Source organism: Ovis aries, chromosome 3 (genome assembly GCF_016772045.2).
Source record: "Ovis aries strain OAR_USU_Benz2616 breed Rambouillet chromosome 3, ARS-UI_Ramb_v3.0, whole genome shotgun sequence".
Classification (NCBI taxonomy): Eukaryota; Metazoa; Chordata; class Mammalia; order Artiodactyla; family Bovidae; genus Ovis; species Ovis aries.
Window position 1 is genome coordinate 101,710,733 of NC_056056.1, and position 26,428 is coordinate 101,737,160.

Sequence of the window (26,428 nt, forward strand, 5' to 3'; positions counted from 1 at the left end):
TTAGTGCATCCTCCGTCAGGGCTTTGGCAGAGGCACCACCCCTGTCTTGGTCACCTAGGAACATTATATTTGTCAAGAATCTGTGTGCCCTGTGCTGTACGTAGACCTTGTACTGTACCAAGAGCTGTGCAGTTATGTACCTGGTACCCACTTCCTGTCCTTAAGGAGCTGGTTTCTAGCCTCCCTCAGTCTGGTCCTTTATAGAGCGAATTCCTAGAAGCCCAGGTAGAAGAGGCTACTTGCTCGAGGACAGTGATGCCACAGCTCGAGGACAGTGATGCCACAGCTCTTGAAGCACAAGTTGCTCCCCAAGACCTGGCAAGGAGCTGAGTGTCACCGAGCTTGCTTCTGCCCGCCCCCCACCCCCACCCTTGCCACACTAATAACCTAATGCATGGCTGTGGGTCTTCCTGCCGTTACCCACCCACTGCAGACTGACCTCTTAGCACCATATACCACGCACTCTACCACGTAGACCTCCCCCAGGAATCCACCAGGACTCTCTGACCCGTAGCGTTGCCCTTATGGTGGTCTGTATGGCCCATCACTCTAGGTGACTGTATCGTCCAGGTCCTCCCTGGGGCCCTCGCCTCCTGGGAGGAATCTGACATCAGTCACTGTGGTTGGAGGACAGCCCCTGGGGCATGTGCTCACACTATCCCCACACCTTCCCTTCTTTCTCCTAACCCTTAGCAGCTGTCCCCAACTCTTCTCTTGTGATGGAAACCCCTCCTGGATGCAGAAGGGGCCGCATGGCAAATGTCACCATTGTTCCTAGAGTTGTCTCTAGAGTAAAATGTCCTGGAAATGCTCAGTGAAGACAAGAGTGCCTCTTAGTCCCTCTCAGAAGGTTTGAATTGCCAAGTTAGGATGGCCACCAACCTTAAATAGGCCCCCAGATTAGTGTGTCAGTAACAGAATCCAAATTTTAAAATAATGTTATCCAGCAAACCATCTGGTATCATCATCTCTAATCAGCACTTCCCATAGGATATAACAAGTACTAATAAGTGTCAGTTGCTATCTTTATCAAATCCCTGGTTCAGTTCAGTTCAGTTCAGTTCAGTCACTCAGTTGCGTCCGACTCTTTGCAATCCCATGAATTACAACATGCCAGGCCTCCCTGTCCATCACCAACTCCCAGAGTTTACTCAAGCTCATGTCCATCGAGTAGGTAATGCCATCCAGCCGTCTCATCTTCTGTCATCCCCTTCTCCTCCTGCCCCCAGTCCCTCCCAGCATCAGGATCTTTTCCAATGAGTCAACTCTTTGCATGAGGTGACCAAAGTATTGGAGTTTCAGCTTTAGCATCAGTCCTTCCAATGAACACCCAGGACTGATCTCCCTTAGGATGGACTGGTTGAATCTCCTTGCAGTCCAAGAGACTCTCAAGAGTCTTCTCCAACACCACAGTTCAGAAGCATCAATTCTTCAGTGCTCAGCTTTCTTCACAGTCCAACTCTCACATTCATACATGACTACTGGAAAAACCATAGCCTCGACTAGATGGACCTTTGTTGGCAAAGTAATCCCTGGTAGACCTATGCAAATCAAAGCCACGCAGTTAAAACAACCAGTCAAAATTTCTCTAAAGTGTATCCTAGATTTTCAAGATAGTAAAATAGAGAAAGAATATACAGCTAAGAGGAAAAAGTGTACTTCAGCAAAGCTCTGACATTGGAGCCGTGGCATATAATAGCGTTTGTTATCACTAGAAGTTACTACTCACATCCTATCTCGAATCCCGCTGCAGGCGCTGTCCATCCGCGGGAGGCTCTCTCCAGTGGAGTGAGGATGAGCTGAGATCTCTGCCTTTAGTGACCTTCAGGGGACTTGAGTTTTAGCCAAGACTAAAATTCCTGTGAAGCAGATGGCAAGTTCCCCAGGAAAGAATAGAACCCAGTGCTAAGCCATGTTCTGACCAGGAGCTCTGAGAGTTGGAGGGTCAACAGGAGCCTGAGTGGTCAAGGCAGTCTTCATAAAAAGGACCTCATGTTGTAGGCAGACTCTAAACAGAGCACAAGCTGGAGGAAGAGCAGGAGAAGCACCAACTTGATTTAAAGAGACACCAAGAGTTGGGGTGGTTTGTCCAGAAATGACCAGATTGAGGTGTTTGCTTTTGTTTTTTTGGCAAGTTCCTTAGCTCCTGAAATTCTATGCTGCTCATTCTGATCATGTTTATATATGTAGAGTCATCTTTATTCAAGTGACCATATGTTGTGCCCCAAGAAAGCAGGATTTTCTCCTCTTGTCCCTGATACTCATCTGGTTAGCATCCCATTTCACTCTCAAAACTGTTGTTATTTGGATGCTAAATCATAGTGTCACGCCTGACTCTGCCTGACCCCTGTAGGGTACAGGATAAGGTCAAAGTCCACTGAGCAAAATCCTTCCTAGACAGCATTTCTAGAATTCTAAAAATGTAAAGTACTTATTATTACTTGAAAAGAAAAGAGACTCTTTCCTTTGTCTTGCAAATATTGCTAAATGGATTGGAAAAAAAAAAATGGAAACTCGCAACATAAAGTTAAAGATAGTCATCAACTAGGACCAAAATGAAAAACAACAGCATAAAAATTAAGTTAATGAAACATAAAATGTGCTAATAGAGGTAGAAGGAAATTAAACAGGGAAATAAGTTAATAAATGCAAGTTTCAACTTGAAGAAGGATGGCAAGAAAATACTAAGCCCTTACCAGCCAGAATTCCTAGAAAGATGTGAGCATCCGTGTAAATTTCATAGCCTGCTTCAATAACAGCCAAACGCAAATGAACTAAGATTAGCTGCGATCGTGTTTATTCGAGTAATTAAATGTGGAGACAAGCCTCACACAATGACATGATGGGATTGTGAATACTGCTACGGTGACACCTCCTTGACTGTCCTGGTCCTACACCTGATGCTGTGTAGCAGGTGGAGGTCATGCCCACGTGAAGTGCAGAGACGGAAGTGTGTCCTCCCCAGCTGGAGTCTATATCTGCTTCTCTTAGACCAATACTGAAATGCAGATCCAGAAAATCAAACCGTCTCTCTCCTTGGGATTGTCACTTGCCGAAAACATATTGATGTTGTGTTCTTAACTGACATTTAACAGTTTTGTCTCACAAATCCAGTTGTCTACTCAGCGTCTCCTCTTGACATCCCGTAAGCAACTGGAACTTTGCACACCCAAACTTTTGGAGGGGCAGTGGGGAGATCTTAGCATTTTTTAAATGCAGTTTTAAAAGTTACTTTCCATTTGCAGTTACTGCCAAACACTGGCTCTGTTCCCCATGTGGTACAATACCTCCTTGAGCCTATCTCATACCCAGTCGTTTGTACCTTCCCCGCCTCCCTCCCACTGGTAACCACTAGTTTGTTCTCTATATCCGAGTGTGTTTCCTTTCTGTTATATTCACTAGTTTCTTGAATTTTTTAGAGCCCATGTGTACGTGACATCATACAATATTTGTCTTTCTCTCTCTGACATAACTTCAGTAAGCATAATGCCTTTCAAGTCCATCCATGTTACTGCCGATGGCCAAGTTCCAGTCTTTTTGATGGCTGAATAATATTCTATCATGTACGCGTACCATTTCTTCTTTATCCATTCATCTGTTAATGGACATTTAGGCTGTTTCCGTGTCTTGACTATTGTGAACAGTGCTGCCGTGAACACTGGGCTGCGTGTATCTTTTCGAATTAGAGTTTTTTACACACCCAGACCTAAACTCTGCCTTTGTCCTGCTTCTGCCCCATCTTTCCTGTCCAAGTCAGTGGTTCTCCATCCATGCCACGTGCTCATGCCAGGAACCTGGGACTCATTCCTGACGCCCCCCACCCCACAACATTCAGTCAGTCACTAGTTCCTTCAAGCCTACCTCCAAAATGTACCATGAACTCTCTCCATCTGCACTGCTCCCATGCACTTCCCTTACCTAGATCACTGCAAGTGACCTTCAACTTTGTCCCTCCCTGTCCCAATCCATTTGCCACACAAAAGGCAGAGGGGTATTTGAAAAGTGTAAGTCATATTGCCTTTCTCCTTACTCTTTTTTTCTTTAAATTATAGATTCACCAAAAGTTGCAAAGAATGTACAGGCAGGTGCCGTACATCCTTCTCTCAGCTTCCCCTCATGTAAACCTTTCAGTGACTTCATATTGCTGTGGATAACATCCAAAATCCTTAACCTGACCTCCACAACCCACCACTGTTCCCACCGCTCACTAATGTGCCTGACAGCAACCTTCCTGTAGCTCTTCAACTAAGCAGGGATCCAGGCCTGCCTCGGGCCTCTGCTACTAAACAGTTGTCCCTTCCTCCTCTGCATTCATACTTTTCTCATTCAATACTCTTACCCCTCCTTAGAGAGCCTTCCCTGTACATTCATCCCAAACAAGGACCTTTCACATTCTTGTTCACAGCTCCTGTCCCCTTTGGTCATAGCCCTCGCCATCTAGAATGCTTCTGTGTGTCTAACCGTTTGCGTCTGGCTCACCTGGAAATTCCAAGTACAGTGTTGCGAAAGCTTTGCCTATTTTGACTGTCACCCAAGCCAAGCCCAGTACCGGTACATAACAGGTACATCCGATTGCTTTACGGTTCTGCTCACATGTTAGTTCTGTTTCTGTCAATAAGAAAGAAACCGGATCATGCTGAGACCTCTCTGAATTCCAGTCTTTTCCCTTTGTTTTCTCCCCACTCCAGTACCCATGAACTTGTTCACCGCTCGACCCAGTTACAGTAAGAGCAGTTAATTTCCTCTTTAACTTCCCGTCGGTAACAGATTGTGACTGGTCACTCATCTAGTGTGCATTGAAACCTGTGAGTCTACTGATGAGGCTCCCAAGCACCAGCTTCCTATAATAAAGACAGAGAAAAGATGTCATCTCTTGAAGAGAAGCTGGAAAATGATTATTTCTGGCAGAAAACTTGTTTTGACTCATAGACTTACCCTTCAGAGTCATTCATGCATGAGTAATGAACTCAGGAAAGATCAATGATGCATGCTCTTAACCCTCTCAATCTATTCTGCTGAGAGCTGAATAAAAAGAAAGTTACAAGAGAAGATGATGATTTAGGAAGAGAGAAATACGGTTGCTGTAATGTACGAGTCTTAAGAAAAGGAAAGTGGGCAATTCATCTAGTTTACTATGAGTAGTTTTTCAGCCTTCAATCATGAGTCACCTAAGTAATTTTTCTCTGCTGTTTAATTCCGATGTTTATTTATTTTCTTATTTTCCAACAGTAAAATAAAATAGTATACAACTGCCAAAGTTTAAGGCAGTAAAAAAAAAAAATAAAGTTGGTGGTCTTTGCTCTGGCATATAACATAGAGTTTTAATGCCATAAGGTTTTTTTTCTCAAGAAGTTATTTAAAACATTTACTATATTCTCATCTCCTTTCTTGATGGATGATGAGCCATCTTCTGTTAAGTTTTTAATGATGGAGAGTAACTACAAATTAAATAGCACAATCAAAAGTGGGCATTAAAAATAGCAGTGCAGGCAGTTGTGTGGACGGACTGCAGAGTGGTGGGTTAGGTGCAGGATGTCTAAGCCTGGAAGGACCTGTTGGTCCCAGGGTCATGTCTGTCTGCAGCTCCCAGCTTCAGCTCAGCTTGCATTAGAGGCCTCGCCCACATCAGTCCTATGGAGTTATTCTCAGCAGGTACTACCACCTGGGAAGCATCCATTCATAGGTATTCTAGTGATGGGCATCTGAGTTTTCTGTTGAGCGTTTGTTTTGCTTTGCTTTTGCTTCTTAAGTCATCTTCTGTAGACTGCACATCAAACAGCGCTGTGTTTTCCTTATCACAAAAGCCAGTGGGAAGTATTTGCAGGCAGGAGAGAAAGGAATCAATAGACATTTTTTAAAAATTGACATCCACGGCTGGGGGAAAATTCAGATGCCATGTGAGAGATTTCTGTCGAACTTTTAGTCGCATCTCCTGTGATTTTTGTTATTCCAGGAAGAGTCCGTCTCCAATGCCTCCTACTGAGACGATGTGGAGAGACTGTGCTAATAATATATGCCATCTTTCCTCTGGGGAGTCCCAGATGCTTTTCTGTATACTTAGCCAAACAGGAGTAAGTTCTTTTCAGGGATACCTTCCAACCTGAAGGCCATCTTGCTGAGTGAGGAGAGACCCCCTTAGGAGGGGACCAGGGAACAGCAGCGGCTGCCCGGCACCGGCGGGGTGTCCTGTGAATGCGCCTCTGGGGCGGCCCTCACAGAGGAAGGAGAGAGGAGAGAGAAGGATGTGCCTCCTCTGAGGTGTCCCGGGGGAGCCTGCACTCCAGACCTTCTAGCAGCCTCTCACCTCTTCCCCCTGCCCCATTCCGCTCCCTCACATGTCCCCAAGAAGAGAGAGCACAGCGCACATTCTTGCTTCCCGTCTTGAATGGATGGCGTGACCTTAGAATGCCAGGACACTCGGGCTTTCACTGCCTGGAATCCAGGAAGGGAGGAAGGGGCAGCTGCCCCTCGGATTGTCCCCAGGACCTGGACCTCGACTGGCTCCCTCAGCGTCCATTCGGGGAGGGAAAGGGCCATTTGAAAACCAAGGTCTGGGTTGAGGACCGGAATACAGGTCCATAATATAAATGAGAGGCAGAGCCTGTCCCAGGGCATAAGACTCTCCATTCCCAGTTCAACAGATGTTACGTTTTTTTCTAACTCGCTGCGGCTGTGTCACTTGTAGACTTATGAAGTTTCTCATATCATTTTCCGTTCCTGGTGCTCAGCCCCAGAGCTCATGTTCCCTGGGTTCTTCCTTTCAAACCTGCCTTTCATTCCTACTTTGCCACAGTGTCTCCATGGAGACACCCTTGTCACTTTAAGGGGAGAGCTTCTGATTCTACCAGGGATGCCCCTGACTTTTAAAAGTCGTTCGCACCCTCGGGGCAGGCACTAAACGGCAGTAGTGAGCCCCGCGTGAGTGTGACACACGGAAACACGCCCACCTCAAACCCAGACACTCTTGGCACTGGGGCGAGGGGAGCCCAGGTGAGAAGCACTGCTGGGGCTCAGACAGGCCCTTTCTCTGCCATCTAGCCCGGGACCAGCACTGCCCGCCCCCCCGAACCACAGTTCCGTGGGAAGGACCCCCTAAGTGATGTCTTTGTTGGCGTTCACTCTGCAGATATTCCCAGAGCACCTGTTAACAGCTCCACACACTGTAGAACCCTGGTGGCTCAGACGGTAAAGAATCTGCCTGCAGTGCAGGAGACCCAGGATCAATCCCTGGGCCAGGAAGATCCCCTGGAGAAGGGAATAGTGTTCTTACCAGAGAGTCCTGGTGGGCTACAGTCGGTGGGTCACAAAGAGTCGGACACGACTGCGTGACTAAAGATGCACCAGCGGTTAGTCATCGCTCATGTCCGCCCCTTCTTAGCTCTGTCCTACCTTCACCTTTTTTAAAAAATACTTTTAAGTGGAGAATAATCGCTGTACAATATTGGACTGGCTTCTGCCATACAACAACCTTCACCGTTTTATTTGCATGTTATCTCATCAATGTCTGCAAGTCATCCCTGGACCTCCATTCTAACGCCCTGGAGACGCAGCTTGTCCAGGACGGTGACCACTTTTTCTGCTTTTGCCTTTGTGCCCCGTAGCGCCCAGGGCAGTCATCTTCTGTGTAGTAGGAATTCAGTAAGTGTTGGTCTGACTGCCTGATCCAAGGACATGCTACTACCACCGAGGGTATCTTTCGTTTCTGTACTAGGGATAAGGGTACTGATGTGTCCTTTTTCCTAATCTGAAGATTCTATTTTGTCTGCTTCCTGTGAAGAAGAAGAGCACAGGAGACGTTATTGTCTCTGATAAACAGTAAACTTTGACACCTGTTGGGTCAAGAGTGAAGACTCCATGTACACTCCTTGTCTCCTGTGTGGACCCTGAGGAGGCCTTGGTCTTCGAGGCCACACTTTGATCCCCTCCTCGTGTGACTTCTCATCAGAGAAGAGAGTGTGCTCTCTGCCTTCCGCAGATTCAGGGGAAGGCAAGCGGGCAAAGAAAAAAATAGAACAGGAAAGGGAAAGTGAGTGGGAAACTGGGAGAATCTGAAGGAGCAGTGGAGGCCTCCTTATTTTCTTTTTTCTTTTTTTATCATGGACATTTTAAAACACAAAATTTCCCACAATACTGTAATATTCCCCCAATGTGCTCATCACCTAGCTTCAAGAGCCGTCCACCCAAGGCTGTCTCGTTTCATTTATGTGCTCTCTCTCCCATCCGGGTATATTCTTCTAAATCCCAACATCATGTAAGTGCATTCATAGATATTTCAATGTGAATCTCTAAAAGACTCTTTAGAAATTATGTTAACTGTGTCTAAAACATATCAATAATCACCTAATATCATCTCCAAGCCAGTCAATATCCCAATATCCAGTTGTGACTTTATCAATAAATCTGAAAACTTGGAGTAAAATTATACCTTTGTTGGGAATGTAACTGCAAAGGAACCAAAACAGATCCTTTTCTTACAGGAAACTAGAATAAAATAGTGTTTAAAAATGATTTCAGGAAGTGAAAATGAAATAGGTCTGACTGGTGCCATGTCCAACCTCCTCAAGGCCGCCCCCTGGTGGCAGGTGTGCCTGGTGAGGGACTTCCGTTAACTTCAGAAATGTTCATTTTCTAATATTCCTAATAATACAAAAGGGTTCTCTACTATGTTACTAGTAGTTTCATATTTGGCTACTTGGCAAAAAATGTGGGTGACACAGGGTTTTTTTTTTTTAAGTATTGATTGAGCACATAATTTAAAAGCCAGAATATTAAACAAACATCTCTGCCCTTTCTTCCAGCAGGCAGCCCAGAGAACGGCCCTCCACACTCTGTCTGACAGGTACGTTTTGTCATTTTTATGAACTATAAATTGCTTTATGAAACATTGAGCCCTATTTATTGTGGCATATAATTCATAATCGGATTTTGTCCCTAAAGTATCTGTGAACTGGGATGTTAAACATTTTGCATGCCTCGATTCGTCATGCATGTGTGGAGTTTATTACTGCAAAAATCGCCGTGCTGTATTTCATAGAAAGTACGGAGAATCCCTTGTTGTGCGATGAAACGGGAGACAAGAAACTTGGAAGGAACGGGCTGAATGGTGCAGTAAATTCTGAACTTTGGGATTGGTTGAGATCTGAGCTCATTTTTCAACAATAAGTACTTCATTTATTCTGGGGTGTTCTCTTCAGACACTTCCCCAAGAGCTGTCTGGCTTCTGATGAGACTCTCTCTCGAAATACTTTATGCGCGGAACCCAGTTCCCAGTCCTGTGTGCCTGACTTTTTCCTTCTCACTCTGGCTTGTCTTTTCTGACTTGTGTGATTGAACGAGATATGGAAACCTAATCAGTAAACATACTCAAGCTGTATTTCACATCTTGCTTTGCCTATAAGGCTGTATAAAGGTAGTTGAGTGGGGATGTATAATAAGTTACTTCCTAGAGTAGACTTGACCGTTTACTGGTTTGAGTTGGTTTTTTTGTTCCTCATTTGCCAAGGGGTGTGTGTGTGTGTGTGTGTGTGTGTGTGTGTTAAAGACTACCAGGTGGTAAAGACAAAGCCTTGTTTTCTTTCCTTCTGCAAGTGATGTTCTTCACAAAGCTAGAAAGACCTGGAGGAGACGTCCCACTCAGCAGGCTAGCAGACACCTTGGCATTGGCTAGCTACCATCACCTCCACCCCTTTCCTTCCCAGTTCGTTTTTTTTTTTGTGGAATGAGCAGTAATTGCCTGTGTAAACCAGCTCAGTTCAGTGCCTCTCCAAGGAAAAGTCTGTCCCTGAGGGGAATTATCCATGCACATAGATGAAAAGCATTTTCTCGGCGGTGGCAGGCGGAGCTGTAGCGTTGTGATTTCAGCTGAAAAGCCTTCCCCACACCAGCCTGTGTGCTCTAAGAGGGGCTGCCACCTCATCTTCGGGGGTTGCTTCTGTGACTTTTGCAAAAGCTGGTGACGGTACCACCTCTGTGGAGAAGGAAATGGCAACCCACTCCAGTGTTCTTGCCTGAAGAATCCCAGGGACGGGGGAGCCTGGTGGACTGCTATCTATGGGGTCGCACAGAGTCGGACACCGACTGAAGCAACTTAGCAGCAGCAGCAGCAGCAGCAGTACCACCTCTGAGTCTGTTGGGAGGAGGAGGAGAGGGACTGGATCTAAACACGTTTAAAATCTAACACATTAATTCCTTTTCTCAACGTTTCTTTTTTCCCTTTGACTCTTCTTCTTAAGTGAGTCCTTCAACAAAACGCATTGAGAAGCAAGAGAAAGCCCACAGTTTACAATGTTATACCATTGCCAGTGGTGACAAGGTTTCTTTATGGGATGATAAAAATTATGTGAAGTTAGATTGTGGTGATGATTTCACAACCCAGTAAATATAATAAAAACAACTAAATTGCAAGCTTTAAATGGGTGAACTTTACGGTGTATCAATTACATTTCAATAAAACGACTACAGAGACACAGAATCTCTTTATGGCCTTTGGTAGAATGAATCAAGAACTATTTTTTAAAAATATGGACTCCCTTTGAAGATATGGCTGTGGATACAAAGACAAGTCATCAGAAACTAGAACTGGTGTATTCTAAGGCTTCTCCCCCAAAGACACATGACTCGGTCCTGGGTAGAAGATGGGCACGGACTTTCATGATGAGCAGCACTATTACCTTTGACATTTTCTGATCTTCTCAAAAACTTACCCTGAAGCCAGATCATTGGCTCGTAAGTTAGAATCTTAGCCCTTGTTGTTATATAACCACTAAGTGCAGAAACTGTAAGGAAAAAAGTCCATTGCCCGGAAACCGAGGTTCCCGTTCTCACTGCTCGTCTTACGAATTTCTCTGTCTTCAAATGTAACTGAGCACCTCCCTCTACATCTAGCAGCTTTCCTGCTCAAAGTGCGAGGAAGCTGGTGCCTTTCAAAGCAATGAGTTGACGTCACCTCCTGTTCTATGTTTTCTCTTAATTCAGGGCCACACGAGTATTTCCATGAGTGAGAAATATCTGTCATTGTTGGGAGATACAGTTAAAAAACCCTCCTTCAAAATAAGGACTTGTAAGACCTACTGAATCAACTGGACTCGTGTTTTCCAGCTTCTTAAATTAGAGAATGCCAGCTTATCACATGACAGATACCATTTTCTGTCACGCTACGTATTCTGTGGAGTAAACCAGCCTTTTCTAGAAAATGAGAAATGTGACTCTGGGTCCAACCGCTGTATGACTTGCCTAGAATTCTTTTGTTGCAGGAACTGCCTCAGGGTGGGAATGGAATTGAGTAAAAATCCCCCCACAACCCCAGGCTGTGACCTTCCCAAAGTAGAGGTCTAACCCCCACACCTCAGACTCCCTACGGCCTGGTGGTAATCATTTCTGCATCCATTCACACAAACTATTCTGGTTTCCTAAACTTTTTTTATTTTTTTAAGCCTGTTATCACCTCTTGATATAAAATTCCATGGTGATTAGGCACTTGTGTTTCTGTTCTAGAAGAAGTGCTTTGGGGCCTTTGCAGCTGCTCCCTGAATGCTGGGATTGGGAGTTGCACTGAGAGCCAGGGCTGGTTTGTGTCTCACCACCAAGTGACACTGAGGTGTCCGGCTCGCTTGCCCCTTTGTGATCCCATGTCCATTCCATTTAGCTGGTGAACACAGGACATCTGATCCAGGAGCAGGGTCGTTTTGCCTCAAGATGAACAGCCTGATGATAAAATGTAGCTTACTTGCTGTGGGTTGTTGGAGGGGTGTGAGTCTACACTGTAGGAAGCCAGTTGTCCTCTGCTTCCCCGTAAGAAAGTCTCCCTTCACAGGACAGGCTTTGCTCTTTCCTGGCTGAGGTCAGGTAGAAATTTCATCCACATGGATTGTCAGAGTGTGGAGGACATCCGGATGTTTTCTGAAGGTCGGTCTTGTCTGTCTTTTCGTTGTTCCAGCTTCCTGGTTTCCAGGGGCATTTTAGCAGAAACCCAGCATCTGACAGTTGAGACCGTAATGCTGTAAAGTTCAGCGAGTTCTCCGTAATCAGGACATGGGCATGCGTGCTAAGTCACTTCAGTCGTGTCCGACTCTTTGCAACCCTATGGACTGTAGCCCACCAGGCTGCTCTGTCCATGGAAGTCTCCAGGCAAGAATACTTGAGTGGATGGCCATGCCCTCCTCCAGGGAATCTTCCTAACCCAGGGATCGAACCTGTTTCGGCTGCAGTTTCTGCATTGCAGGTGGATTCTTTACTGCAGAGTCACCGGGAAAGCCGATAAATACACAACGTTGATCAATTAAATCTCTGATATTGCCAGGGCCTCCCTGGTGGTCCAGTGGTTAGGACTCTGAACTTCCAGTGCAACAGGGAGCAGGTTTGATCCCTGGTCAGGGAACTAGGAACCTAAATGACACACTGTGTGGCCAAAAATATACTTAAAAAAAACAACAACTGTAATATTGCCATTACTAACATTAAAAAAACATCCAAGAAAAACCTGTCGCCTTCTTTGGTTTTGCTTGAGTGATGGGCTTAATTTATGGCTCAACGAAAATACCCCAAGCACTCCAAGTCCAGACAGGCTTTGGCCCAATTCATCCGTGCCACCTGCAGTGATGGGAAGGGTGAGTGAAGATGGGGTAGGTGGGTTTTGTTCTTTTCTCCTGATGGCTACAGAATTTTTCATCTGTCAGTTCTATGCTGCTGAGAAGCAGCTGGCTTACTACAGAGGCCTGCCAATGCCCCCAAATAACGGAAAAGCAAAGGCCAGGAAGAGGTGGCAAAGCTCTCAACAAGATAAACCAGAAAACCACCCTTTGCAAAGAGACATGCTCCTTCTTACTTACCCACTTCTTATAATGTGCCTCTCGAGGATCTCTTCTTCCTACAGACCACTGTGCTGCGTGGGGCAGAGAGAGGCAGAGAAGAATTGGGATTAATTGGCCAGTGGATCATTTCTAAAGGCACGTCTTAGGTGCCGTGTCACTGGTAACGTGGAGAATACGCAGAATGCTATCAGGAGAAAACGGTGTGTGTGCGGTATGGAAAGTGCCTCTGAATACTGTTAGCTTCCCTTCCTAACTAGTGAATCGTAGATAACTGTGATCAGAAAAAGGATTCGTCTGATTTATCAAGCTGAGCAACTGCACGTTGGCAGAGAAGCTGGGGGTCAATCTGGAAATCCAGGGCAAGAGGGGTACTAGGCAGCTGGCAGGGCTGAGAAGTTAATCATCCCCTTGGACCGCTTCCATCCGTCTCGGAGCAACACAGCCGCTGCAGAGTGAGCCAGGATGCTTTATAGCTGTAGATCAGGAATTAATATTTTCTGTGAAACCTCCAGCTTCATTTGCAGTAACTTGGGTTTTATAAAAATGGAGCATAATTTCATATGAATAAATCACATTCAGCTAGAAAGATGAGAAGCTGGGCGGGTGGGGGCAGGGGAAAGATTGTGCTTAACTTTGGGAAGAAAAAAAAAGGAACAAGCAAGAAAGCCAACATGAAAACAGTTGTTAAGGCCGTGGGGCTAGGAGGACATGAATGGCTGTATGGTTAAATTGCGCATGTAATCATCTTCTGAAATGTCAGCCTGCGACTCCAGAAATGGCTCCATTTCTACAGCCTTGGAGATGCATCACCAGACTGTAACCTGGTCTGCCCATCTGGCAGTATCTCAGGTCCAAGATCCATTTATACTGGAATCTAAACAACTGCCGTTGATTTATTCACTGGTACCACGAGGCTCCACTGAAGTACCTTGTGTGCACAGCGGGCCTGGGGCTGGTGCCGGCGGGCCATGGGAGAAGCCGCCTGTCACCTGCGCTCGGCACCTCCCAGTCCAGAGTCCAGAGGTGCTGACTTTGTGAAGAGAAAGCCCCCATTAGCCTCGCGCGTCTGCTCGCCTCAGTCTTGCTCTTCCTCAAATAAATCTCACCCATCAACTCTCCTCTTTCCATTAGGGAGAATATAATGAAATTAAGTAAGTGAGGACTCACCTAGAATGAAGGGCTCACCTCCGTTTGAGTGTGATCACGTCTGGAAGCAAGGCTGGACATGGTGCCCCTGGGCAGGGGAGGGCAGGTGCTAACAGCCGGGGGCGGGAGGGTGTGCTCTTTGCATTCAGCCTCACCCTCCTGACCCGTCGCCACGTGGACCAACCTTGGGCAAGCGGGGGTGGGGGGAGTGTACTGGGCGTGGCCGCCAGAACCGCAGGATGACTTTCGGGGTCTCATTTTACACACTGTCCCTGAAATCTGGAGAAGAAAGTCACAGTTGCCAGGCACTGGTGACGACTGGGCTCTTCTCAAAGGGTCCGAACAGGGAGCAGGAGAGGCTTGTGAGAGAGTTTCAGATTTCCAACTTGTAAAATGACAAAGTAGCAGGAGGGGAAGTATCAGCCTCGCCCTCGAGCCACACAGTGGTCCCCAGTCTCTCCAACGCAACAGCTTCTTATGATAAAGTCACTTTGGGATACCGTGCAAAACGTCTTTAAAGAGCTCTAGAGTTTAGAAAGCCCATCTCATTGACTGTCTAATTTTATGATCCCACAGCAGCCCCATGAGATAGAAGGGACCCATTTTACAGATAAGAAAACTGAACCTGAGACAGGCGATGGAGTCACGCAAGGTCACAAGACAGCAAGTGGTAGAGCTGAGACTGTACTCCAGGTTCTCTGATTCATGAGGAGTAGAATTCTCTCATCCCCATCACGCAGCAAGGAAGCAGGCAGGCTTGGATGGGGTCAGGGGCTGGCGGTTCGTGCCATGTTTTATAGTCTAACAAATGTTCATAGCTTACTCTCTCTGCACTTTGTTTAGTAGAGAGTAGCATTAGTAGATCCTTTGTCTCTACTAATAATTAAAATAATCCTTGCATTTCTGGCCTAGCTTTTTTTTTTTATCCCTAGCACCTAGCACAGTTCCTGGCAATTAGGAGACACAGAAGTCATCTGATGAATGAAGGAAATGATGAACAAATGAATGAGAGAATTAGGTCCCGTGTTTTGTGGTTAAGCAATGGCAACTCTTCCCGTTTCATGGATCACAGCATTGTTGTAGCAAAGGATGGTGCATAACTCAGTGAAACCATGAGCTATGCTGTGCAGGGCTACCCAACATGGGCGGGTCATAGTGAAGAGTTCGGACAAAACATGGTCCACTGGAGAAGGAAATAGCAACCTACTCCAGTATTCTTAGCTGGAGAACCCCGTGGACAGTATGAAAAGGCAACACTGGAAAATGAGGCCCCCAGGTGGGAAGGTGTCTGATACGCTATGAGATGTTTCGATAGCATCACCGACTCAATGGACATGAATCTGAGCAAACTCCAGGAGACAGTGAAGGCCTGGAAAGCTACAGTCCACGGGGTTGCAAAGAGTCGGACACAACTTAGTGACTGAATGACAGCAACAAACGGCAACTCTGGGCTTAAAATAGAAAATAGCTTGCTGAAATGATGCCTGTTCACCATGGCAGCAGACCACCGCCGGAAGCAGAGCTTAATGGTCAGGGGCTCACCACTGAGGAGTCCACGCCTAAAAGATGCTGTAGAATGGAGACGCACTATTAACTGCCACCCGGGACAGGGAAATGGAGTGATTTTTTTTTAAACAATGCAAAAGTAGGAAGAAAGTCTTAGAAAAAAAAAAAACCTTCAAAAAATTGAAACCATCCAGTGCAATTCAATTAGAGTGGAGTTAAATTAGAAATCAGTGACCAGAGAGAACTGTAGGGTGCCATAGTTCTGCTAATACCTAGACATGACCTCTGGCTGCTCCCTGTCTCTTCCTCCCCTCTCCTCATTGCCAGGCTTCCCACTATGGGCACATCTTACGATGCCCTCCCATACGATCTCTACCAATTATTCATTTCTATTTTCCTTTCCTCAGTCAACGCACATTTGCAGGTGAGTAAGGTGTCAAGCCAGTCTCTACGCAAGACACAAAAAAACCCATGTATCCCACTCTCTGGGAGTTTACAGGGTGGTGGAGGAAAGTTGGTGGCTCAGACAGTACACAATCCGCCCACAGTGCAGGAGACCTGGGTTTGATTCCTGTGTCAGGAAGATCCCCTGGAGAAGGGAATGGCTACCCACTCCAGCGTTCTATCCTGGAGAATTCCATGAACAGAGGAGTCTGCCAGGCTGCAGTCAGTCCATGGGGTCGCAAAGAATTGGACACGGCTGAGTGACTAACACTTTCAGAGGAAACTTAGACACATGCAGATCTGCTGCGTGTATTGAATGTGGGCGTGTGCTTGTATGGTCCTGGGCCTTGTTAGTACAGCAGCCACGTGTAAGTACACCACCAAGCACCTCACATGCATCACGTCATTATTCCTCACGATAGCCCACTCAGCCAAGAAGGAGGAATTCAACATTAGGGCCTAAAGAGAGGAATTTGTTTCCTTTTCCACATATCCTCTCTGAAATCCTAGGGAACCTGGGTTTCTAGAGACGTGTCACTGACCCACAATCTAGTCGCTGAAAAGCCGCAGTGTGGCCTATCTGACTCCAGCTGATGCTAGAGCTGATGCTCTTTGCAGCTTCAGTAACATCCTCCCACCCCACCAAGTTATAAAGAGAGCTAGAGCTTGTACTCCACAAGAGAGGCCACTGCAATGCGAAGCCTGTGCACGGCACCTAGAGAGCAGCCCCTACTTGCTGCAGCTAGAGAAAGCCCTCGCAGCAACAAAGGCCCAGCACAGCCAAAAATAAATATAAAGAAATAAAGTTATTTAGAGAAAAAAAGAACGGCTGCTCAATAATAACTTAATGCCTTTCAAACATGAAAGGCCGTGAGTTCAAATTATGCTACACATCTCTGCTCCCATGATAAGGAGGAAGAAAAACACCGTGTATCTGGCCCGGCTTTCCCTAATCTCCTCTCTTCTTTTGTAAGACGTCATGAAGCAAGCATCGGATTTTGCATCCTTGAACTTGGGCTGGAATTTGGGAAAAGTATTTATTCATCTGAGTCTGAACTTTCTCAGTTGCATAAACAGGGTGGTAATTATACCCTCCTTGTTAGGTTTACGGTCAGATTAAATGAGGTGATAAATAGAAAAAATGCTTTGTTAGTCTATCCATATGATAGTAATTACCCTATTGCATCACTGAGAAAGCCACTAATCAGAGTACCGCGAGATATTCTCTAAGTCATGCCAAGAAGCTTGAACAGGAAGACGGGAAAATATGACAGGGTGGGTTTAATTTATGGAACCATGAACAAATCACAGTGTGGAGCATGTTTTTACCTTGACAGTATAGAAAAATAAATATCAACAAAGCCCAAGAACTATCCCTTACTATTGCTTATTTCCTCCCAACTTTGTAATAGGTTCTAATCGAGCCTATTCTCCCATTTAAAAAAAAAAAAAGCCAAACTGGGTCCCTGGGTGAGTTCTCCCCGGCCCCTGAGGAGCCTGCCACCTGTCTCTCCTGTGTCAATATCCTACTTCACTCACCTAGAAAAGTCACCCTGCGTCATTTCCTGACACCTTGTCCAGTCAATTTCTAAATAATTAGATTCATTTTATTATTTTTAAAGTAAATCATCCTTATTTCAAAAGCAGTGACTCTCAGGTAACCTGGGGGATCCCAGTAGAGATCTGTTTGGGGGCCATGGAAAGAGAGAAAACGCTCACTGAGGCTCTTTGTGGGGCCTCTTCTCCCACGGGGTCAGTGGTGCCCGTGGACACTCACCGACGTGGACCCACTCACCTTGCTGCCGCTTCTCAGCCACCGTCTCAGCGGCAGTCTCCCTGACTGCCCTCGGTGACCACCATCAGCGCAGCTGTCTGCATCAGTGTCATAAGCAAACGCAGGCTATCGAGTCTGAAAACCAGCTTTTAAAAAGCCCCCCAGTGCTAATTTCCATCATAAAATGTAACAGCTCCAGAGAAGACAATGAGTCCTACCAGGTAAATAAGGCATATTTTTAAAGGCCCCAAACATGTATTTTACGCAACAGAACAGAGCAGCCTGAAAGAAGCTGTTAACGGTCTTTCGAGTAACTAAATAACAAGCTGTTTGAAACCACTAATTACTCATTAAGATGGTTTAGTGACTTGGGGGGTGCCTGCGGGTTCCTGCAGACCCACCGCCTGAGGTCAGAGCCAGGAGGATGCATCCGGAGGGGCCTCTGGTAACAGGAAGTTTTTAAAGTGAACTTTTAGAACAATTTAATCTGCGTATTTATTATTTATGGCTGTGCTAGGTCTTCCCTGTGGTGCACAGGCCTCCTACACTGCTGCACCGGGGCTCTCTCTAGTTGCAGTGAGCTGGGGCTCTCTCTAGTTGCGGTGAGCTGGGCCTCCTCTCTAGTTGCAGTGAGCTGGGGCTCTCTCTAGTTGCAGTGAGCTGGGCCTCCTCTCTAGTTGCGGTGAGCTGGGCCTCCTCTCTAGTTGCGGTGAGCTGGGCCTCCTCTCTAGTTGCGGTGAGCTGGGCCTCCTCTCTAGTTGCGGTGAGCTGGGCCTCCTCTCGAGTTGCAGTGAGCTGGGGCTCTTCTCTAGTTGCAGTGAGCAGGCTTCTCACCACACGGGCTTCTCTAGTTGCGCACAGGCTCTGGGCGCACAGGGAACAGTGGCTGCAACGCGCCAGCTCAGTAGTTGGGAGTGTTCAGGCTCCAGGCTCTCGAGGTCAGCAGCTATGGCACACGGGCTCAGTTGCCCCCAGGCATGTGGAATCCTCCCGAACCAGGGATTGAGCTCCCTGAAGTGGTGGGCGGATTCTTAAATCACTGCTCTTGCTTGTGCGTGCTCAGCCTAGTCTGACTCTTTGCGACCCCAAGGACTGTAGCCCGCCAGGTTCCTCTGTCCATAGGATTTCCCAGGCAAGAATACTGGAGTGGGTTGCCATGCCCTCCTCTAGAGGATCTTCCTAATCCAAGGATCGAACCTACGTCTCTTGCATTGGCAGGCAGATTCTTTACAGAGCCACCTGGGAAGCCCCTTAGCCACTGGACCACCAGCAAAATCTCCCATGTATATTTCTTAGCACACCGAGGCCACCGTGTCTTTATAACTCACTCGCTTGTGTCTGTGCCCTTAATAAGTGGGAGTCCAGCTGGAGAAACATTTGCAGTGGGTGGGTAGTTTTAAACTAGTAGATTAGTGGGGTTTTGTTTTATTTCAAACCAAACTGCTTAGCTTCTTTTGATGAAAGCTTATTTAAATTGTGACACCACAATTGTTTTTTTGTTTTATTTTCTTTTTAATCTCCTCTTAGTGGAGAAAACTAGCCAAAGGCCTGGAGCCTTCATTCTCTGCTCCCAGAGCCTTTCAGGCCAGCACCTCCCATCCCCTCCTCTCCTTGCTTCCCCCACCCACAGCCAGGCAGCCCCACCCAGGCGGTTCACTGTTCACTCCTAGGATGCTGAGCCAGCTGGAGCAAGCTGCCCAGCCAGCTGCTAACTCTGGGCACCGGGCCTGTCCCTCCACCACTCTCGGCACCTCTCTCCACTCGCCTCCTCTGACTCCTGCCTCCGATGTCCTCCAAAGGCAGCCTTGGGCCAGCATTGGCAGGCTGGCCTGCTGGCTCTGCTGACTGTGTTTGGGGGCCCGATGAGCTCCCCTGCTGGTGTTGAAAGGTTAACGTGCCCCCTGGAGGGGAGCAGGCTGGCCTTTCCCGTGCTGGCTCCCAGGCCAGGTGCCGGCGGGCCAGCTGTCATACTGGGTCCTCCTATTGGCCAGCAGAACATGGTGCCCAGCTCTGCTCTCCTCAGCCGGCATCAGAGCCTGGCCATTTGCATCCCTGTTATTCGAGGACAACCATCTAACCTGCTGCCAAACTCTGAGCGGGTTCCTGAGCCTTTCCTCCCCCTCCCTGGAGCGCTCTCTGGCCTTGAGTTTCCCTTTCCATGCTGCCCTGTATCCATGGCTCCTCCCATCCCGGCAGGCAGCATTTGGAATGTCCATGCTCATTCATCAAGTACTGGTCAGTTGGGTTAAATGTTGATACCAAACCAACTACTCGGGAAGGGAAAGGCTGTGGCCCTTTTTTCGTTCTCGCAGACCAGGTCCACCGGCTTGCTGGCTCCCTGCTGCTAACTGGACGGAGACTCGAGAGGTCTAGCCCAGACCTGAAGTCCAGAGGCCCCAGTTGGCCTCACAGTGGCCCCATTTGCCCTGTTCACCATCAGGGAGCCAGCAAGCCTCTTTAGGCCACGGTTCCTCTTCTTAAAATGAAGATATAATCCCCATTCATCCTAAAGGAAATCAACCCTACATATTCATTGGAAGGACTAATGCTGAACTGAAGCTCCAATACTTTGGCCACCTGATGTGAAGAGCCAACTCATTGGAAAAGACTGTGATGCTGAAAAAGATTAAGGGCAGGAGGAGAAGGGGGTGACAGGATGAGATGGCTGGATGGCATCACTGACTCAATGGACATGAGTTTGAGCAAGCTCCGGGAGACGGTGAAGGACAGGGAAGCCTGGCGTGCTGCAGTCCATGGGGTCGCAAAGAGTCAGACATGACTGAGCGACTGCACAGCAACAGACCCCTGTTGAACCAGGTGAATCCTGGTCCAGGGGAGGAAAGGCAGATGGGATGTGTAGAGGCCCTTTCAGCCACGCACGCTGCGCAGGCACAGAGAATTGGGGTGTTTATTAGTTTCTGCAGGACTAGGTGAAGGAGGCCCTGTTTGCTTTGTGTCATTGGCCAGCCACTGAGCTATTCAGTGGAATTCTAAAAAGACGGCCAGATGGGCCTTTGCTGTTGTTGGAGGATGCGCAGAATGCTGAATGAGAAAGGCTCGTGGTCTTCAGGCCACCCCCAGGCCTCTAGGAGCCTCGTGGCTGCCACACCAAGTCCTCTGCTGGGACCTGATGTTGTCACGCCATTTCATCCCCCCGACTGTCCCCTGGGATAGGTATCACTGTCCCCACTTTCCACATGGGGAAACAGGACTGGAGGGTGGAGTCAGGTGCCCAAGGTGGGTGGAGCCCAAGTTTTGGGAAGGCAGCATAGCCTAGGGCGGGGAGGGCCTGGCAGACCTCACTGGTGGCAAAGGGCCTCATCCTTGCTCTGCCTACAGAATCCCCAAAAGGACAAAACCCCTGGCCTCACGGTCCTGGCACAGGCCTGAGTGCCTCGTGCAGGGCCACAGGCTGCCCTTGCCCCCGCCCGCATGTCAGAACAGAGGCAGGTTTACTCACGCTTCGTCTCTGTCCACTCCACGTTTGAACGTAAAACGGGAATGAACACACGCCCACGAAGGATCCCGCTGGGGGCTTGCGTGGTAGGACAGACCTCAATCCACTTCCGTTTTCTCCAGGCAAGCACTTCTAGGGATTTCAGACCTCCTGCTGTGTTCTGCACTTAAAATAGAAGATGATGGAAAACTTGAAAAGCGCTGTGGTCGTGCTTTGACGGAGTTATATGATGAGTAAAGGAGAGCCAAGCCAGCATGATTGCCTAAGGCTTATATTTCTTGAAGATTTTTTTCCCTTCCACCTGGCTGGAGAAATATTAGCTATTCACTAACATTTCAAAATACAGGCGAAATTTTGCTCACATCCTGACAGCAACTCTGTGCCCTTGCGTGAGTCTTTAAAGTGTGAACCTGCCCTTATATTGTTCCCTTGCTCACCAGTCATCCATCATCCTGAGTTCCTTACCTCAGTGAAGTGAGGTGAAGGCTCTGGGTGACTGAGACCACACAGATCTCTCTGGGTATGAGAAGGAATGTCATGCCAACAAGGACTTAATTTCCAAAACATACAGACACTTCATACAACTAAATAACCAAAAAACAAAGAACTCAATCAAAAAATGGGCAGAAGATCTAAATAGATATTTCTCCAAGGAAGAAATACAGGTGGCCAACAGACACATGAAAAGATGCCCAACATCACTAATTATTAGATACATGCAAATTAAAACTACAGTGATGTATCACACTGGTCAGAAAGGCCATCATCAAAAAGTCTGCAAACAATAAATGCTGGAAAGGGCATGGAGAAAGGGGAACCTTCCTCCTACACTGTTGGTGGGAATGTAAATTGGTGGAAAGCCACTACGGAATACAGTATGGCGGTTCCTCAAAAAACTGAGAGCTACCATATAATCCTGCAATCCCTCTCCTGGGCATAGAGCTGGAGAAAACTCTTAATTCAAAAGATATGTGCACCTCAATGTTCATAGCAGCGCCATTTGGAGAAGGCAAGACATGGAAGCAACCTAAATGTCCATTGACATATGAATGGATAAAGAAGACGTGGAATGTATGTGTAATAGAATACCACTCAGTGATACAGGGGCTTCCCTCGTAGCTCAGTCAGTACAGAGTCTGCCTGCAATGCAGGAGACCCGGGTTTGATTCCTTAGTCAGGAAGATCCCCTGGAGAAGAAAATGGCAACCCATTCCAATATTCTTGCCTGGACAATCCCCATGGACAGAGGAGCCTGGCAGGCTACAGTCCATGGCGTTGCAAGAGTTGGACATGACTTAGCAACTAAACCACCGCAGCAGTGAAAAAGAATGACATCATACCATTTGCAGCCACAGAGATGGATCTAGAGATGATCATATTATATGAAGTGAGTCAAGAGAGAAAGACATATACCAGGATATCACCTACATGCAGAATCTAAAATATGAAACGAATGAACTTATATACAAAACAGAGACAGACTCACAGACATAGAGACCAAAGTTGTGATTAATGAAGATGAAAGTTGCGGGGCGGGGCGCGGGGCTAAGTTAGGAGTTTGGAATTCATGGACACAAGGTACTGTGTATAAAATAAATTAACAACAAGGTCCTACTGTATAGCACAGGGAACTATATTCAGTATCTCATAATAAACTGTAATGGAAAAGAAAAAACGGAGATGGCGCAGCAGGAGCTCAACTGTCAAGAGTCCTTGGGCCCCCTTCAGACTCATTTCGAGAGTCGGGGCCCAGGAGTCTTCACCCCCTGCCCCGAGACGCCTGCTGCTCCTTCCTCCTGGAGCAGGGCTTCTTCTCTCCGCCCCTCCCCGCAGACGTGCCTGGCTCCTCCTCTCCATGCTCCGGATCACAGCTGCAACGCCCTGCACTGCTGCCTTCACCACCCGCCCTCACGGCGCCCTCGACTCGCCTCCCGTGTGGCCCTCATCACTGGTGATGAGCTGCTGAGTCTCTTGTGTTCTCTGACCATATATACTGTTCCTTTGGGCACTGGTCATCCGTCATCCCGACTTCCTTGCCTCAAACAAGTGAGATGAAGTTCCTGGGGAGTGGAGACCACATGGGTCTCCCTGGACATCAGAAGGGATGTCACACCAACAGGGGCTTAATTTCTCCTCTGTGAGGTGGAGATAGTAATGCTCATTCTATCCATCTCAAGGCCTTGTTGTTAGGCTTTGAGAGATTATTTTTGCCAGAGAGCTATGTTAAAAAATGCTGATTACAAATGGTCCACTTTTTAGTAATACAGTGGCTGCAAAAAGAGAAAAGGCAACTTGAAAAGCTCTTACTCTTGATGAGGAATAAAGGGTAAAGTCAAAACACCCCCATTCCCTCCTTTATCCTTAACCCTTTACATCCCAACCTAGGCATGGCGGCTACCCTTCTCCAAAAGTAATTAATGAAATAAGTTACATAAGGGAAATGGCAGTAAATATTCCAATACAAAACCAATCACTGAAGGGGCAATTTCAATTCAAAAACACTTTATTTACCATTATGCCAACTTTTTCTCCTTTTTTGTTGAATCAGTTCATTTCAGTCACTTAGTCGTGTCTGACTGTTTGCGCCCCCATGGACTGTAGCGTGCCAGGCTTCCCTGTCCATCACCTAAAATAGAGACAGAATTACTTCAAGCGGTTTACAGCAAACATGGCATCAACTATAACGATTTTAAATGTATGTCATAAACTAAATATATCCAAAGCCAATACAGAGATGCTGTTGATATCCAGTTGCTTTTCTGGAAAAGGTTGAGTGGTTCCAGTTACTAAAGTCATCAAGTTATTACAGTAATGGTTATAATCTGTTACTAAAATACTTTTGGGGGGATTTCCCTGGAAGTCCAGTGGTTAAGACTTAGCTGTGACGTCACGAAGCACCACTGGCTATGTCACAACTACAATCTTTCCTCATAGAACTCAGATCTCTTAATAGGATGGTGTCGGCGGAAAAATGCCTTAATAGTAGTTTCCTCCTTTTCTGTACTTGGAATAGAATCTGAATACTATCCCCTGTAAAGCCTTGAGAATGTTTTCATTTGTGCAGATTTGGTTAAAGTTCTAAAATAATACGTAAGCTGTGGGTGCATGCTCAGTCGCTCAGTCATGTTCAACTCTTTGCGACCCTATGGACTATAGCCCTCTAGACTTCTGTCCATGGAATTCTCAGGCAAGAATACTGGAATGGGTTGCCATTTCCCCCTCCAGGGGATCTTCCTAGCCCAGGCATTAAACCACGTCTCTTGCATCTCCTTAGGAAAGATTAAAATTGTATGATTGGCGATTTTATTTCTTTACTTGAGGCACTTAGTAGACTAGATATGGGAAACCTGGAATATTCGATACTCAGGATAAAGAACACAGTCTTTGTAAATCTCTGATATAACCTCTCTTCCCATGAATATCCTGGATCACCAAGATCACCATGTTGCCACCTAATCCTGAGCCATTTCTGTGTTCAGTAAATCCAGCTTTCCCATGAGGTGGTTTCCTGTAGCAGTCTATCAGTTCAGTTCAGTTGCTCAGTTGTGTCTGACTCTGAGACCCCATGGACTGCAGCACGCCAGGCTTCCCTGACCATCACCAACTTCCAGAGCCTGCTCAAACTCATGTCCATTGAGTCCGTGATGCCATCCAACCGTGTCATCCTCTGTCGTCCCCTTTTCCTCCTGCCCTCAAATTTTCCCAGCATCAGGGTCTTTTCCAGTGAGTTAGTTCTTCACATCAGATAGCAATCTATGGATCTATATTTTTTGTTGTTGTTGTTAAAGCAAAGAGTCTTATCAATATTAAGAACTGACTCATCTGTTTAATTTCTCAGTAATTACATCTGCCTTTATTATTTTAATTTTTATTGAAAGTTTTTTTCAATTCTGTAGTGCTCTACAGTTTTCAAAAGCTTTACGCACATGATTTCATATGATCCCACAATAACCCTTTTTATAAATTCTGCCTGCCCCTACATTCCACCTTCCCTGCCCCCTCTGGTAACCACTAATTCGTTCTCTGTTCGATGCATCTATATTTTATTAGGATCTCTAAAGCTTTACTCATAATCAATATTGGCCTACATAATAAATCTTTACACATAAATGGAGACTTGTCACAAGCAAAAATTATCATATAAAATGCTCTAATCTAAAGTGAAATGACCAGGGATATACGTAAATCTAGTTAAGAGATGTGGATTATTTGAAGCACATAGCTAACTAGCTGTCTGAGTATAACATAGCAGTTAACTTCATTGCCTTTTTTTATCAGCCCAGCCAGGTCCAAATGCCCACTCTTCTAACCAGAATGTTTCGACAAGCCTAAATTTTCTTTGTGTTTACTATGCAATCAATAACAGTGCTCAGGGGCACCACCTTATTTAAAATCCTGTCTCTACAGAGCCTTTTTGAACTTCTAAAACTGTCACCACCTTGGTTACCTGGCAGTAATCTGCAAAATTGTCCTCTACCTATGCAAGTTGGGAATGCCAGCAGATAGATGACAGGGAGGAACAGGGCCCCCTCTGAAGACTGGCATGTGTTCTTCTGCAGAGTGCTGCACCCTGGCTTCCCTGTCCCCAGATCTGAGGTCACCGGAGCAGCACTTCCTGTGTCATTCCCCAGGCTGAATATAGCTGCAGTCACCATGCACCCCGGGGTAATGAAGAGCTGTTTCCCTCACTGGTGCAAGGGTCCCAGTTTAAACCACAATGAGTTACCACCACTCTGCTATGAAAAAAGCAAAACAGCAAGTGTTGTCGAGGATGTGGAGCAATTGGAACACGTGTACACTGTTGGTGGGAGTGTAAAATGGCACAGCCATTATAGAAGAAGAAAAATGACAAGTCCTCAAACAGTGAAAAAAGGATTACCACATGATCCAGCAATTCCACTTTTGGATATGGATCCCAAAGAATCGAAAGCAGGACCTCCAAGAGGTATTTGCAGACCATGTTCATAGCAGCATTCTTCATGATAGCCAAGCTGCAGAAGATATCCATAGTTATCTTCTATGATATATCCAGATCAGATATATCCAACTGCTATATCCAACTCAGATATCCATAGATGGATGAATGGATGAACAGGATGTGCTCTCTGCATAACACAATGGGATATTAATCAGCCTTTAAAAAGAAGGAAATTCTGGACTTTCCTGGCGGTCCAGTGTTAAGACTCCTTGCTTCCAATGCAGGGGGTGTGGGTTCAATCCCTGGTCCAGGATCTAGGATCCCACATATTGCATGGCGTGGCCAAAAAGTTTCAAAAAAAAGAGTAAGAAATT

General features: G+C 46.5%; 1 protein-coding gene across 9 annotated transcripts in view; it reads left to right on the top strand.

Annotated features, from left to right (window-relative positions):
- Positions 1 to 26,428, top strand: part of AFF3 (ALF transcription elongation factor 3) — a 628,609-nt gene that overhangs the window by 518,830 nt on the left and 83,351 nt on the right. For 7 of the 9 annotated variants that reach the window (XM_060412422.1, XM_042246414.2, XM_042246416.2 and 4 more), the window contains one exon: positions 8,799 to 8,839. In XM_060412422.1, coding sequence (XP_060268405.1) covers positions 8,799 to 8,839 — 41 coding nt within the window. The remainder of the gene's footprint in view (positions 1 to 8,798; positions 8,840 to 26,428) is intronic. The other 2 variants (XM_042246415.2, XM_042246417.2) reach the window with 1 other exon arrangement.